The sequence below is a fragment of the Saccopteryx bilineata genome, chromosome 4 (genome assembly GCF_036850765.1).
Source record: "Saccopteryx bilineata isolate mSacBil1 chromosome 4, mSacBil1_pri_phased_curated, whole genome shotgun sequence".
NCBI classification, from domain to species: Eukaryota; Metazoa; Chordata; class Mammalia; order Chiroptera; family Emballonuridae; genus Saccopteryx; species Saccopteryx bilineata.
The window spans coordinates 223,401,430-223,417,725 of NC_089493.1; the positions used below are offsets into that span (position 1 = coordinate 223,401,430).

At 40.4% G+C, this 16,296-nt stretch overlaps 1 protein-coding gene across 5 annotated transcripts in view; it reads right to left on the bottom strand.

Annotated features, from left to right (window-relative positions):
- Positions 1 to 2,637: 2,637 nt before the first annotated feature.
- The window catches only part of SKIC3 (SKI3 subunit of superkiller complex), a 100,470-nt gene continuing 86,811 nt past the window's right edge, over positions 2,638 to 16,296 (bottom strand). For all 5 annotated transcript variants that reach the window (XM_066273834.1, XM_066273835.1, XM_066273839.1 and 2 more), the window contains 4 exons: positions 13,959 to 14,111; positions 10,982 to 11,112; positions 8,609 to 8,732; positions 2,638 to 6,103 (listed from right to left, as the gene is read on the bottom strand). In XM_066273834.1, coding sequence (XP_066129931.1) covers positions 6,029 to 6,103; positions 8,609 to 8,732; positions 10,982 to 11,112; positions 13,959 to 14,111 — 483 coding nt within the window. In that variant the 3' untranslated portion in view covers positions 2,638 to 6,028. The remainder of the gene's footprint in view (positions 6,104 to 8,608; positions 8,733 to 10,981; positions 11,113 to 13,958; positions 14,112 to 16,296) is intronic.

Sequence of the window (16,296 nt, forward strand, 5' to 3'; positions counted from 1 at the left end):
AAAGAGGAGACCAGAGACATGAACAACAGTGTGGGGGTTACAGGGTGGGTGGAGGAGAGGGAGGGGGTTGGGGGAGGAGAGGGGCACAAAGATCATGGCTTTTCAGCATTTGCCATATTCCCCCCTTAATCTATAGACAGACAGCAAATATTTACGTATGGTGTTCCCACTATAAAGACTGCTGTCTTAGGAACAAATGCTGATAAACTATTTCAGCAGTTCCTCCTTCTTCAAAGACTTATATGTAAACATAGAGCTCCAAGTTTCATAGGACATACTCAAGCTCACTCCATGCTCCCTGGTGCTTTAGCACAAGGGAATGCCCCCCCCCTTTTTTTTTTTTTAGTTTTTTCTTTTATTTATTTATTTTTTGTATATTTCTGAGGATGGGGATGGGGAGGCAGTCAGACAGACTCCTGCATGTGCCTGACTGGGATCCACCTGGCATGCCTACCGGGGGGAATGCTCTGCCTATCTGGGATGTTGCTCTGTTACAACTGGAGCCATTCTAGCCACTGGGGCAGAGGCCATGGGGCCATCCTTAGGGTCCAGGGTGGATTTGCTCCAGTGGAACCTTGGCTGCGGGCGGGAGGAGAGAGACCAAGAGGAAGGAGAGGGGGAGGAGTGGAGAGGTAGATGGGCGCTTCTCCTGTGTGCTCTGGCCTGGAATCGAACCCGGGAATCCTGCACACCAGGCCAATGACTCCGATGGGTCTACCATATCATGCTTTTTACTTAAAAAAAAAAAAAAATTACATTTCTTTTGAATGCTGATGAACAGGAGACACCAAATCTTTTTCGCCTGCAAACTACTACCTTCTTTATTAGATCTAGCTAATAATACTGTTCTGTCTTTTTTCCAAATAGCTCCAGATATATGGAAAAGATTTATATAGGCGGAAGGGGATCCTCAAACCCCTCAGCGAGATCTTCTGAGAATGGCTTTTAAGATACCTAGAGGCAGAAACAGCCCAATAGAGATCAGGGGAACTACCAGCTTTTAGGATACACCCTTAAAGGCTCGAACACCCCAAAGGGTCTCATAGGATGCCATCTGGGTCCTGCTTCAATAGTGGAAAGGAAGGTCATTGAGCTAAAGCCTGCCAGGCTTACATGCCTCTGCTGTGAGGAAACAGGGACACTGGAAGGTGGGCTTCCCCCTCGCTCCTCTAAGGGAGGGTTCAGTCTCTTCCAGCCCTGCTCCAGCCACCTATGACCTAACCTTGCCCAGAAAGCTGGGGTTTGCCATTGAAGGCTGAAGGAACCCAGGGCCATCGGCCCCATCTACGACACTGTGGACGAGCCTAGGGTATTTCTTCCAAGAAGCAGGTAAACTGATCTCATTCACACAAGGGCCACTTAACTATGTTTTGCCTGAATAGTCAGGTTTTTTATTCTTCCCTCAAAGATCTCTGTTGTGGGTGTTGATAGTCCTATTTTCTGCTGCTTTGCTTAATATATAGTGTTTCCTTTATCCCTCCTACCTCAATGCCCCACTCATATTTCAGGCTGAGACCTACTCTTAATTTAGAGCTCTCTTTCCTCCTTTTGCCAACTTGTATTATGAATTTACCTTTGCCACCCAACTTAGTGTATCCCAAGGTTCTCTTTACCAGGCCACAGTCACAGAGCTCCAGGGAAAAGCAACCTGGTCTCAACTCTCCAGGCAGAGAACAGAAGCTCCATATCCACGCATGCTGCAAATGGCTTTTTCCAGTCTGCCTGAATCATTACCAGCCAGAAGCAGCAGTCATTGGGACTTGGACATGAGCTGCAAAGTATAGAATGGTGACAATTCCAGTGCCATGCGGACTTTTCCTGTGGGGGAACTTTCCTGGGCTCCTGCTCCCTGTGACAGCTCCTAACAGACTGAACTGTGGTTGGGTTGCATTTTTCAGGGATTTGGCATGGTGATGGGGCCAACTTGGACTTGGGCAACATGTTAAGGACACTACTCATTCATGGATTCTTGCTGTATTGGCCAAGAGTTTGCTTAAAGGCTGTTAATCACTGTAAAAAAAATAGAGGACTGGATGAAGAAGATGGGGCACATATACACCATGGTATATTATTCAGCTAGGAGAAAGGGCGACATCGGATCACTTATAGCGGAATGGTGGAGTCTTGGTAGCATTGTGCGGGGTGAAGTAAGCGAATCAGAAAAAAACAGGAACTGCAGGATTCCATACATTGGTGGGACATAAAAGCGAGACTAAGAGGCATGAACAGGAGTGTGGTGGCTATGGGGGGTGGGGGGAGGGAAGGAGGGAGAGGGGCAGGCGGAGGGGTACAGAGAGAACTGGATGGAGGGTGGCGGAGGATGATCTCTCTTCGGGTGATGGGTATGCAACAGAACTAAATGACAAGATAACCTGGAAATGTTTTCTTTGAATGTATGTACCCTGATTTATTGATGTCACCCCATTAAAATAAAAATTTATTTATAAAAAAAAATCCAACTATACATATGTTGTCTGTAAGAAACCCACTTTAAATATAGAAATAAATTTAAAAAAAAATTTCCCCAAAGGGGACATCAAACTTCCTATGGGACAACCAAATAGATATCATTTCATATATATTACTTATCAGTAAATATTTACCTAATTCGTTTCATACTTTTAATCCCTTAATGTATGAGTATTTCTGTCCAATGCCATCTTTGTCGATTACCAAGTTAAAGAAACTCATTTTATAAAGTAAAAAAGAGTACAACACTTTAAACTAAGGTTGTATTTTTATCCTAACCAGAAATTAATGCGAGACACTTCAAGAAATATGACATGATCCTAAAGACTGTGTTCAAAAGTTTACTTATAAACTGAAATGTACTTCTACCACAGAAAATCATCAGATGCCAAGCTAGTCTACAAATCTTATCAATAGCCAAATAACAGATAAAAATGAGCAGAAAAAGCACCTTAATTCTCAAAAAATTTTAACAAAAATAATAAAATAATGTAAATGCTAAATATTGGTACTTTAAGAACACTGAGCTCACTGGTTCGAAATCCTGGGCTTGCCTGGTCAAGGCACATATGGGAGTTGATGCTTCCTGCTCCTCCCCACTTCTCTCTTCTCTAAAATGAATAAAAAATTTTAAAAAAAGAAATAACAGTAAATGTGCCTGACCAGGCGGTGGTGCAGTGGATAGAGTGTCAAACTGGGATGTGGAGGACCCAGGTTCGAGACCCCAAGGTCACCAGCTTGAGCACGGGCTCATCTGGCTTGAGCAAAAGCTCACCAGCTTGGACCCAAGGTTGCTGGCTCGAGCAAGGGGTCACTCGGTCTGCTGAAGGCCCAAGATCAAGGCACATATGAGAAAGCAATCAATGAACAACTAAGAGGTCACAACAAAAAACTAATGATTGATGCTTCTCATCTCTCCGTTCCTGTCGGTCTGTCCCTGTCTATCCCTCTGACTCTCTCTGTCCCTATAAAAAACAAACAAACCAAAAAAACCCCCCCAGTAAATGTAATTTCTCTAGTTAAGCTATGTATAAATCCTGAAGGGAAATTTCAGCCATTTTTTTTTTTAAGTGAAAGGAGGGGAGATAGTGAGGCAGACTCCCACATGTACCCAGACCAGGACCCATATAGCAACCCCACCTGGGGCTGACGCTCCAGTACCAAGCTATCCTCAGAACCTGAGGCTGATGACCTGGGACCAACCAAGCTACCTTTAGTGGCTGGGGCCACACTTGAACCAAGCCACTGGCTGCGGGAGGGGAAGAGGCAGAGAAGAGGGAGTGCGACGGGGAGAGAAGCAGATGGTCACTTCTCCTGTGTGCCGTGATCAGGGATCCAACCCAGGGCATCTATATACCAGCAGACACACTATTCCTGAGCCATCAGCCAGGGCCAAATCTTGGCCACTTTTAAAGTTCCTAGAATCTGATAACGCTGATTCACTTCTACTTTTCTTTGCTTCAAGTATACTGGTTAGCACCACTCTCCTTTATTAGCTAGGATTAAATAAATGACAGCATAAGTCTGGTGTGAATTAAGCTCTGTAAAAACTATACAATTAGGAATGATTTAAGACTCACAGTAACTGAGCAGCAATTTGAAGAAAAGGTAACAAACAAGAAGAGGATGTGTGTACATCTACGCCCAAAAAAATGCCCTGAGATAAAGTGGCCCCTCATCTTTCACAGGGGTTAGATTCCAAAACCCCACACAACAGGCAAAAATCTGCAAAGCAGTGACCTTATATTTATTATTTATATATATTTTAAGACTTAATTTAATTTAATATTCTTTTAATATGTTTTAATTAATATTTTTATAGTTCTCAATTTTTTTAGGCTAGAAAATACTTTTACCGCAAAATATACGATAATTAAAATAATATATAAAAATACCTATATACCGCAAAATCCCATGATACAGCGAAAAATCTGCGATACAAAATTAGATGTACACGATTTTAAAATCTGCGATACAGTGAGACCGCAAAAAGTGAACCACGATATGGCGTGGGACAACTGTAATACGGTGTTTTCCAATCTTGCTTTCTAGAAAACCTGGGTGTGAGGCCCCTAGAGGCCAGAACTAGGAAACAGTTAAAAGGTTACCCTTTGCTTACAGGCCTGGAGCAAAGGCTAACCCAGTCCACACCGCAGGTAAGTTACTTTAGGAAGCGACACCCCAGAAAACAGAGACCTAGAGCCAAAGCCTAAGCATTGAGGCAGAGGTGCACCAGCCCCCCGGGGGGTGAAGGCCTGAGTGCTCTCCTGGGGAAGCGGGAGGCCCGGCACAGGGGCTGCTCAGGCGGCCTCTGCTGTGCAACTCGGGCTGAGTGTGGGCCATGCTGGGAAAGCACTGAACCAGTTTGACATATGAGAAGATAAGAAACTGAAGAGAATCGAGTTGCTTTATCTTGTTAAAGAAAAAAAGAGAAGAATCATTATTGGATCAATTGAGTGTTTCACAAACCTGAAAGGACATTAGAATCACTTACGCACGCCCTTAAAATGCAGAGACCTACACCTCATTCTTAAATATTTGATCACACAGGACTGAATGATGAAAATGTTCAGCTAAATTTGGGAATTCATCAAATTATAAGTTATTTCAACAGATTAACCTCTGAAGTAAAATTTAAATTGTAGAATATGATCAATTTATATAACCTCACAAAGTAACACTGTGAAGCCGCTGGTCTGGAAAGATGACATACATAAAATATAACCACACATATCTATACAACAAATAATATATGTATATGTCTGAAAACACTTTTTAAAACACTAATCCAAAGTAAGTGGCATAGTTTCAAATACATAATGGGCTTCTTGAAAATTGAAATAAAATAAATAAACATGCAATAGTGCTCTCAAATGTTAGAATTTAAAATTAAAAAATTTTATCTGATATTGATGCTATAAAGAAAATAAGACACTGTATTTTTTTTATTTCAGAAAATTCAAGTCTTTTCATAATTTAAAGAATTAGATGATCAATTAAATAGCATTTTCCAAAATTTTCCATTCATTTTTTAAAATACTGTCATATACCTGAATGTCTTGAATTATATGAACATATGCATTAGCAGTCTGAGACTCACCAACATTCATATCATGCTTCTTCAACAGAATCTGAGACGAACCACTAGTAAAATAGGTAATAAGATAACTTGGATTTTATGAGTTGGTCTGCTGAAGTCCAAAAATTCATAAAAGGAATTCTGCATTGTGCTAATTTGCTTTTGCATATTACTTAGAAAATGACTATTAAGGCTTTATTGTAAGGGATCACCAAAAAATTCTACTGTGCACCATGCAGAAATAGAGAAAATAATGGTTTATAAATAACTGTTGAATAACTGAGGGAATCATGGTTTTTCCTCTCATTATAGACCTCACAAAATCAAAGCTGTTTTTCAGATTAAAGTTACATTAGAATTCCTGGGAGAAATGAACAATATATAGTTTTAAAAAAATGTTGCTTTGGGGAAAGCGCTGTTTCGTTGTTTCATTGTTTCTAACAGGTTTTTCTTTGCTTGCATTATATAAAAAATGCATTGTTATTGTGAGGACAATTCTTGATTCAGTTCCAATGCTCTCGTATCTCCATGAGTTTTGGCATTATTTACCAGCACCTGTGGGAAATTACATACAGGGACATTAGTATTTTGTTCATTACCAATATCTATACTTAGATTCATAGAAGCCAAATATGCCAGAGCCACAGGCAATATCAAATAACATGACTATGTTCAATCTTTCAGTCATTTATGCTGAAATAAACTGTCCAACCAGCACTAACATCAGAGATAAGCCCAATTTATTCAAATCTTCAATTCATATAAATGCCAACATTTTGACTGTTACCACTGTCAGCACCATATAAAATTAAAGCTTTGTTTGGCAGCTTTATTTACAATACTGTCACAACTAAACTTTTACCTAAAAAGACCATTTTATGCATAGAACTGTCCAAATGACACTACTCTCCTTTAAAACCACCGTTTAGGATTGAGGCTCTAAGTTCTAGGCTCTTTGAGAACTTTTCCATGATACTAACATGCCACAAAATAGAAGATTTACTTCAGCTGATAATTTGATTCCTAAAACAGTTTTTGGTTGTTCATTTCCTTTTTCTTTTCTTTTTTTGGGGGGACCGAGACAGAGAGAGGCACAGATAGGGACAGACAGGAGAGAGATGAGAAGCATCAGTTCTTCATTGTAACTACTTAGTTGTTTATTGACTGCTTTCTCATTTGTGCCTTGAGGCGGGGGGGGGGGGGGAGGCTACAGCAGAGCGAGTGACCTCTTGCTCAAGGCAGCAACCTTGGCCTTCAAGCCAGCAACCCTGTGCTCAAGCTGGTGAGCCTGTGCTCAAGCTGGTGATCTCGGGGCCTCAAACCTGCATCCTTAGTATCCCAGTCCGACGCCCTATCTACTGTGCTACCGCCTGGCTAGGCGGTTGTTCATTTTCACACACTGTGAAAGGACTGAGATTTTGCTCTACTTGCAAGAAAACAAGTCAGCTGCCATGATACAGCAAACAGCACAAGCGTCAACATATCTACGTTCACAGGGCTGACATGGAAGGACACAGTTTCCCATATACACACTGGAGTGCATTACAAGAGGGGAACTCTGAGCCTATGAGACTTGGCAGTCAGGCCCTCTGCTCACAGCATGTTTAGAAATGCAAGAGACCCATGGTGAACTGTCTCCCAAGACTCTCATACAAGTTCTTCCTTTTTGGTTTGCAGTATGTTGATTATAATGCCTTTCCCCAAACATTGTTTTCATTAACATTCCTTTAATAGTGTACGTTTTACTAAAAGACAAACAGTATTTCAAATGTTACAGATATTAAAAAAAGCTCATTAATATTGATTGTTTTCATAATTGCTGGCTGAAGTTATGAGACTCAATCTATTACATGTTTTATTTTTAAAAACATTTTTAAGTTGGATTTATTGGGGTGACATTGGTTAATAAAATTATATGTTTCAGGTGTACAACTCTTTAATACCTCATCTCTATATGGTATTGTCTGTTCACCACCCCAAGTCTCTTTCCATCCCCATTTCTCCCCCCCTTTACCTTCTTCTCTCCCCACCATTCTCCCTCTGATAATCACCATACTATAGTCTGTGTCTATGAGTTTTTTTCTTTGCTTAACTAATATGTTTTACATAGTGTACACTACAGACTCCCACATGTGCCAGACCGGGATCTACCCAGTATGCCCACCAGGGGGTGAGGCTTGGCACATCTGGGGTATTGCTCTGCTGCAATCAGAACCATTCTAGCAGCTGAGGCAGAGGCCATGGAGCCATCCTCAGCGCCTGGGCCAACCCTGCTCCAGTGGAGCCTTGGCTGCAGGAGGGGAAGAGAGAGACAGAGAGGAAGGAGAGGGGGAGGGGTGGAGAAGCAGATGGGCACTTCTCCTGTGTGCCCTAGCCGGGAATCAAACCCGGGACTTCCACATGCCGGGCCGAAGCTCTCCCACTGAGCCAACTGGCCAAGGCCTGTCACTACATTTTTAAAAAGAATTTTAGATATATGCATATATGTTTATATATTTAGATACCAGAGCCACCCCACATGTAGAGTAGAAACTGTCACATGTATTTTATAAAAAAAACAAAATGCAGTAAAATAACTTTTCTAAAGATAATATGAACACCCCATTAAATTTTGCTATGTCTAAACATATCATATCTACCTATTTGCCTCCATGGCAATGAACATAAGAAATACCACAACCAACACTTTACACCTTTGTCTACCTTCTTTTCTGCTACACTGCACATTCGGAACATGTATACTGCTCACAAAAATTAGGGGATATTTCAAAAATGAATATGAAGTGATAAAATATCCCCTAATTTTTGTGAGTAGTATATTTCCTATAGACTAACTCAGTAGTTCTTAACCAGGGGCAATTTCAACTCAAGTATCATTTGGCAATGTCTAGAAGATCATCTTGGTTGTCACAAGTTAGAGGGCGCAGGACAGTGCTACTGGGATGTAGAGGTTAGAAAGGTTAGGGATGCTGCTAAAATCCTACAGTGCACACAACAGCAACCCTCGCCCTCCTCCAACAAAGTCCAAGATAAAGATTCTGAATAAAATCAATGCCTTACCTCAATGAGCTCAGAGTCATTTTTGGCATATAGGTGCCTCAGTAAGTACCAACGTGCTGTTGATACAATAGATTTGGGATAGCCAGGCTGATACACCAGTCTCTCCAAAAGTCGTCGTGTCTCTCTAGGAAAAGTTATTCACATTATATAAATTAATATAAAATATTTCATATATTAATCTCACACACACATTATCTTTCTTATTCTTTTGTAGACATGGCACTAATTACTCCACAAATTATAACAATAAAGGTAATAATAATGGTTAACATTTATAAAGTGTTTATTTTGTGCTATGTACTAGGCCCAGTGTTTTACATACATGGTCACACTTAATATTTATAACCTTGTAAAGCAGACTGCTGTTGTTAATCCCATTAAGTCTCATTCCAAATAAAAGAAAAGGCCCTTATTTTATGAGTATTTGAGTACTCTACCTAGTCTTTTTGAAAATAAGCAGAAAATAAATAAATCAATAAATGGTACAGAGCATAGAACAGAACAAGAAGAGATACCCAACATCTATTCTAGAGCTTAAATGCTTAATGTTTTCAAGGTGTGTTCAACGTGGGAACCCATGTAACAACAGGCTGATTTACAGCAGTGTTCTAATTTTTTCTTTCCTAATTTATTTATTTATTTATTTATTTTAAATATATATATATTTATTCATTTTAGAGAGGAGAGGGAGAGACAGAGAGAGAGCAGGGGGGGAGGAGCTGGAAGCATCAACTCCCATATGTGCCTTGACCAGGCAAGCCCAGGGTTTCAAACCGGCGACCTCAGCATTTCCAGGTCGACTCTTTATCCACTGCACCACCACAGGTCAGGCTCTTTCCTAATTTATTAACATGTATGACTTCTGTACTTATACCAACAATATAAATAGTGGTCATTTAGATTTGTGAATAGGAGAATCTTATAAATAATATTTGTTTGAAGCAGAAACTAAAGAACTTTGTCTTGAGGATGCTTTTACATAGAAACCACATAGTAAACACATTGTTTTTTCTTAGACTGTATGCTTATTTAGGTTGATTTTGGTGGTCATAAACATTAAGAGGTACTGGCCCTGGCCGGTTGGCTCAGTGGTAGAGCGTCGGCCAGGTGTGCAGGAGTTCCAAGTTCGATTCCCGGCCAGGGCACACAGGAGAAGCGCCCATCTGCTTCTCCACCCCTCCCCCTCTCCTTCCTCTCTGTCTCTCTCTTCCCCTCCCACAGCCAAGGCTTCACTGGAGCAAAGTTTGCCCGGGAGCTGAGGATGTGAGGATGGCTCTGTGGCCTCTGCCTCAGGAGCTAGAATGGCTCTGATTGCGGCAGAGCGACGCCCCAAGATGGGCAGAGTATCGCCCCCTGGTGGGCATGCCGGGTGGATCCCGGTCGGGTGCATGCGGGAGTCTGTCTGACTGCCTCCCCGTTTCTAGCTTCGGAAAAATACAAAAAAAAAAAAAGAGAGAGAGAGAGGTACTAACAGAGATTACGAGAGAAAGAGGTTAAGATCCTAAGTAACCCACACTGAGCATCAGCAACAAGAGTTCATTAGGAAGTTTAAATTAGAGCCTAAAATATTTTTTGGTAAAATGAGTTATACAAAAAATGGCCAAATATAAATATTAATATAAACCTGGTTAGCCAAATGCCTTAATTCTTCTTCACTCCTATTTTGTGGTGTTGAAGTGATCTCTACCACATAGTTATATGTAAGCTGTATGTCTATATTGCCTATTCCGTTCCAGTCATGTATGCTTCTAAACCACTGTTTTACTTAGGGCTGCTTTGTGTCATAGCCATTACAGCTAGATATTACTCTTAGTACTTTGAAATACTCTTGCCTGTTTTATCATCCATACGATCTTTAAGTAACTTTCTTTATATTTATTTCTGAACCCATCACCTCCTCCCTCAATAAAGAGACTGCTAAAATTTTCATATTTTTATCTGAGAACTTTTGGATTTTCTAGAAATAATACTCAGATTATTTACATATCTGTATATTCAGTATTTATTGCTTTTTTCATAGCTTATTGCCTTGTAAGACTTATGTCAATCTAAGCTTGAACTTGAGCCTTTTTTATTTTGTTTGTTTCTAGCATCCAAATTACACTGGTGGCTCATCCTAAGACAGTAAAAAGCAAAAACCAAGGCCTTCTTCACTTGAAATACTATCCTGCCAAATCTCATATTCTGTATCTGTGTACCAAATTAGTTTTTTAAAAACAAATGTAAGACTTTACTTCTTTATTGGGTTATTAGCACCAGCCTTCCTAAAGTAAAAAGTAGTAACAAAGTTGTCAAACTAATTCTAAATCTTTCTTTGCTTTCTAGAAGGATTAAAAGTAAAAAAAATATTTCCAAGAAAAAAATTCTTCATACCTTGCTCCCATTTTGCGATTGAACTGTAGCAAAGCTTGTAAAAGGACAGCCAGTGGACAAAAGCAAAGTTTCAATGCCTCAGTTGTAGCTTCCTGAACCAAGGATGGCCAATGATCACTGGAAATGTTGGCCTGTAAAAATAAAAGACAAATATCATATCAAAGCTTTTGATATGTTTACCTTAAAAAAATGCAATTCAACTCTCATTTACTAAATGCCCATTTGTATATGATTATTACTAAACTGAAAGCTAATTTACTCATCTGTAAAATAGGGTGACTGTGCATATTACATTAGCACAAGCTAAGTGCTTGATATGTCTATTATTCTTTTTTTTTTTTTTCCTGAAGCTGGAAACGGGGAGAGACAGTCCAACAGACTGTCCTGTCCGCATGCGCCCTACCAGGATCCACCTGGCACGCCCACCAGGAGCAACGCTCTGTCCACCAGGGGGCGATGCTCTGCCCCTCCAGGCATCGCTCTGTCACGACCAGAGCCACTCTAGGGGCAGAGGCCAAGGAGCCATCCCCAGCACCCGGGCCATCTTTGCTCCAATGGAGCCTTGGCTGCGGGAGGGGAAGAGAGAGACAGAGAGGAAGGAGGGGGGGTGGAGAAGCAAATGGGCACTTCTCCTATGTGCCCTGGCCGGGAATCGAACCCGGGTCCCCCGCACGCCAGGCCGACGCTCTACCGCTGAGCCAACTGGCCAGGGCTCTATTATTCTTTTATTCCAGGTCAGATTTAAACTTCCTAGTATTAAGAACAAACACATCACTAAATAATATTAACTAAAAAATAATGTTAGACTAAAAGAGTATGTACTTCTCCACTTCGCATACTCTAGAGCATTTATAGATACTCTGTGTAGCTTTCACAGCTAACCAGCTACTGATGTCACAAGGACCTTTGTTAAACCTAAATTGGGGCAAACAAAACAGAACAAAACATTTGGTGGTATACACTGACCATAAATGACCATTTCTTTCCACCCAAATCACCTCAAATCTGACTACCACTGTTACTTGTCCGTTTATTCAAAAACCACTGATCGAGGAGCTCTTAGGGACAAGGCCGAGTGGTAAAGCAAGGATGCGAAGATAATCAACACATGGCCCTGAGCGAAGCAGCTCTTCAATGCGCTCTACAGAAACAGCACCAAAGCTGGAAAATGTCCCAATCCTTACATTTCTTTGTCAAACTGTCTAGTTAAAACAGGTAAACAACATGACTATGGCAAAATTATGAGTGAATTCAGGCCTGTCTTAGTCAATTTCTTCTAATCTTTTAGAATAAAAAATGACAGTTTATCTTTTAATTACAGAAGTAGCATGCATACGATAAAAAATTCAAACATTATCAGAAGAAATTAAAAAAAAACAACAAAACTCCTCCTCTACCAACCCATAAACAGCCCCAGTGCCATGTTATCCAAAGTAAGTGGCATTAAGTTTTTCTTTTTTATTCATTGATCTGCAGGGGAGAAGGGGAAGGAGGAATGAAGCGAGAGAGAGAAACACTGATTTGTTGCTTCACCCATCCATGCATTCGCTGGTTGATTCCTGCAAGTGCTGCAACTGGGGATTGAACCCACAACCCCAGCACATCAGGGTGACACTACAACCAACTGAGCTACCTTGCCAGGGCTTCATTAAGTTTCTCCTACATCTTTTTATATCTTCCTATGTGCCTATAACACACATACATACACAATGTATTTTGAGATATATGCTCTTAAAAATATATACCATAGCAGCCTGACCAGGTGGTGGCGCAGTGGATAGAGCATCGGACTGGGATGCGGAAGGACCCAGGTTCGAGACCCCGAGGTCACCAGCTTGAGCGTGGGCTCATCTGGCTTGAGCAAAAAGCTCACCAGCTTGGACCCAAGGTCGCTGGCTTGAGCAAGGGGTTACTCGGCCTGCTGAAGGCCTGTGGTCAAGGCACATATGAGAAAGCAATCAATGAACAACTAAGAAGTCGCAATGCGCAACGAAAAACTAATGATTGATGCTTCTCATCTCTCTCCATTCCTGTCTGTCTGTCCCTGTTTATCTCTGCCTCTGTAGGGGGGGGAAAATATATATATATACACACACAAACCACAGCAAATATATAAGATATCACATACACTGTTCTGCAGTTGGCCTCCCCACACATCCACTTAAATATCTTAAAAAGTTTTTCCACACTAGTATATAAGACTTCTAGATTAGTAAGACTAACTTGGTGTCAGAAAACAGGATGTCAGCCTGACCAGGTGGTGGCACAGTGGACAGAACGTCGGACTGGGATGCGGAGGACCCAGGTTTGAGACCACAAGGTTGCCAGCTTGAGTGCGGGCTCATCTGGTTTGAGCAAAGCTCACCAGCTTGGACCCAAGGTCGCTGGCTAGAGCAAGGAGTTACTCGGTCTGCTGATGGCCCATGGTCAAGGCACATAGGAGAAAGCAATCAATGAACTAAGGTGTCGCAACAAAAAATTGATGATTGATGCTTCTCATCTCTCTCCGTTCCTGTCTGTCCCTATCTATCCCTCTCTCTGACTCTGTCTCTGTAAAAAAAAAAAAAAAAGAAAACAGGATGTCAAATAAAAAATTACCATATATTCCCTCTTATAGATATCAAACTGAACTGAGAAATGTGTGAAAATGTTAATTATTGGCATCTTTGTCACATATGAGTAACTGGGTTAATTCTAACTTAAGTCACCAAGAAACTAAAATGTATATTCTGCCATAATCAAACAAAATTGATATCTTTGGTTACTTTCTCCAAATACTGAGAACGTTTGGCTGAAGTCTATTAGTTTATGTTCTTCTATGTCCACCAAGAGCCCAAACACAAAGTTTATCAGGTGATCACACTAGATGGCAATAAAGCAATAGGAACTCAATAGGATATTACTATATAAAAGCTTTCATCTGAAATAAAAATAAAAGAATCTATTTTTCATAACCATAATTATAACATGATCTTACCACACAGACTTCTAACGCAAGCAGTGCTAGCCTCAACAGACTCGAGAGCTTCCCACTCCAACTGCCCTGCTGGGACGCGACCTGTAGACTCTTCCGATAACACATCTCTGCAGCACCCATCATTCCCTGAGACTGATAAATGTACGCCAACCACTGAGAAACAGAAAAAAAGAAGCACCCAAATGATTTTAGTTTAGTACACAGTGTGATGCTTCCAACAAATTCAATTAACTTTGATGAAGTTAAATTTTTTATGTAATCAATTTCTTCTAAGAAATTTCAATGCAAGATTTTAAAATTTAATATTTGAAAATCAACGCAACCCACCACATTAACAGAATAAAGAAAAAGAACCATTCTAACAGATACCAAAATTTTTTTGATAAAACTAAATACTCATTCATCATAGAAAAACAAAAACCTGTTGAAAAACTCAGAATTGAAGCAAACTACCTTAACATGGTAAATATAACTACAAAACCTACAGCAAATATACTTATGAAATATTAAATGATTTCTTCCTGAGGTAGAGAATAAAACAAGAATGTCCACTTTTCACTACTTCTATTTAATTATATTCAAGGTTCTACCAGGGGTACCCAAACTTTTTACACAGAGGGCCAGTTCACTGTCCCTCAGACCGTTGGAGGGCCGCCACATACAGTGCTCCTCTCACTGACCACCAATGAAAGAGGTGCCCCTTCCGGAAGTGCGGCGGGGGGGGCCGGATAAATGGCCTCAGGGGGCCTCATGCGGCCCGCGGGGCCGTAGTTTGGGGATGCCTGTAACTAAACAGTGCTCTATGGCTTGAGAAAAATTAAAAATATCAGAATGAAAAAGTAAAACTTTATCATTTGCAAATGACATAATTAGTATGTAGAAAATCCGAAACCACTTCAAAGAATAAGTGAATTTAGCAAGGATGCTGGAGGGTCAGTATTCAAAAATCAACTGCATTTCTAAAAGTTTGGAGATAATAATACACACACACACACACACACACACACACACACACACACACCAGTTTCAATGGAACAAAAAAATACCTAGAAATAAACTTAACATAGAAAATGTAAGAGATTTCTACAATGAAAATGTAAAACATGCTGAAATTTAGAACTGAAATATTTTGGGGGATATACCACATTCACGGGTAGAGAAATTCAATAGCTTTACTTTGTCAGTTCTCTCTACATTAACCTACAGGTTCATGCAATTCCAGTGAAGATTCCATCAGAGTTTTTGTGGGGGTGGGGTTTAGCGGTGGGGGGGGTAATTGACAATTTATATGTAAATGCAAAAAACCTAAAATGACTGAGATAAACTTAGAGAACAGGAAAGTTGGAGATCTTAATATTACCACAAATCAAGATTAATTATACAGTTTTATGCAGGAATAAACAAACAGATCAAAGGAGCAGGACAGGGAGTGCTAAAAGACCCTCATATACACAGTCCCCTGATTTATGATAAGAGCATCACTACAATTCAGTGGGGACAGAATAGTCTCTTCAAAGAAGAGTGCTTGAACAATGAGATATCTATAAGGAAAAAATAAACCTTTGATCCTGCAACATTCACAAAAACTAATCCAAGGTGGACCACAGACTTACATATGAAAAATAAAACAATGTTTATAAAAGAAAACAGAAAAATATCTTTATAAACTTCGATTTCTTAAACACAGCACCTCAATAAAGCATTAACCATTAAAAAATGACAGACTTCATTAAAACTAAGACCATTTAAAAATAAATAGATAAAAAACAGTAAGAGTGCTAAGCTAAGGAACAGATGTGAGAAAATATTTGGAAGACAAATATCCAAAAATGTGGTTATATCCAGAAAATATAGTAATGAATTCCAACAAACCTATAAGTAAACATCCTGATGGGTGTTGGTGCAGTGGATAGAGCATTGACCTGGGATGCTGAGGACCCAGGTTCAAAACCCTGAAGTTGCAGGCTTGAGCGTGGGCTCACCAGCTTGAGCATGGGGTCACCAGCTTGAGTGTGGGATCACAGACATGATCTCATGGTTGCTAGTTTAAGCCAGGCTTGGAGCCCAAGGTCGCTAGCTGGAGCCCAAGCTCGCTGGCTTAATCAAGGGGTCACTGGCTTGGCTTGAGCCCCCCCCCCCCAGTCAAAGTACATATGATAAGCAATCAATGAACTAAAGTGACACAACTATGAGCTGATGCTTCTCATCTTTCTCCCATTCTGTCTGTCTGTCTGTCTCTCTCTCGCTAAAAAAAAAGAAAAAGGCAAATAGCTTATGACAAACCAACTGAATAAAGTAATTATGTGCTTTCTGTATTTTAATATCAGTAAGAATAAAG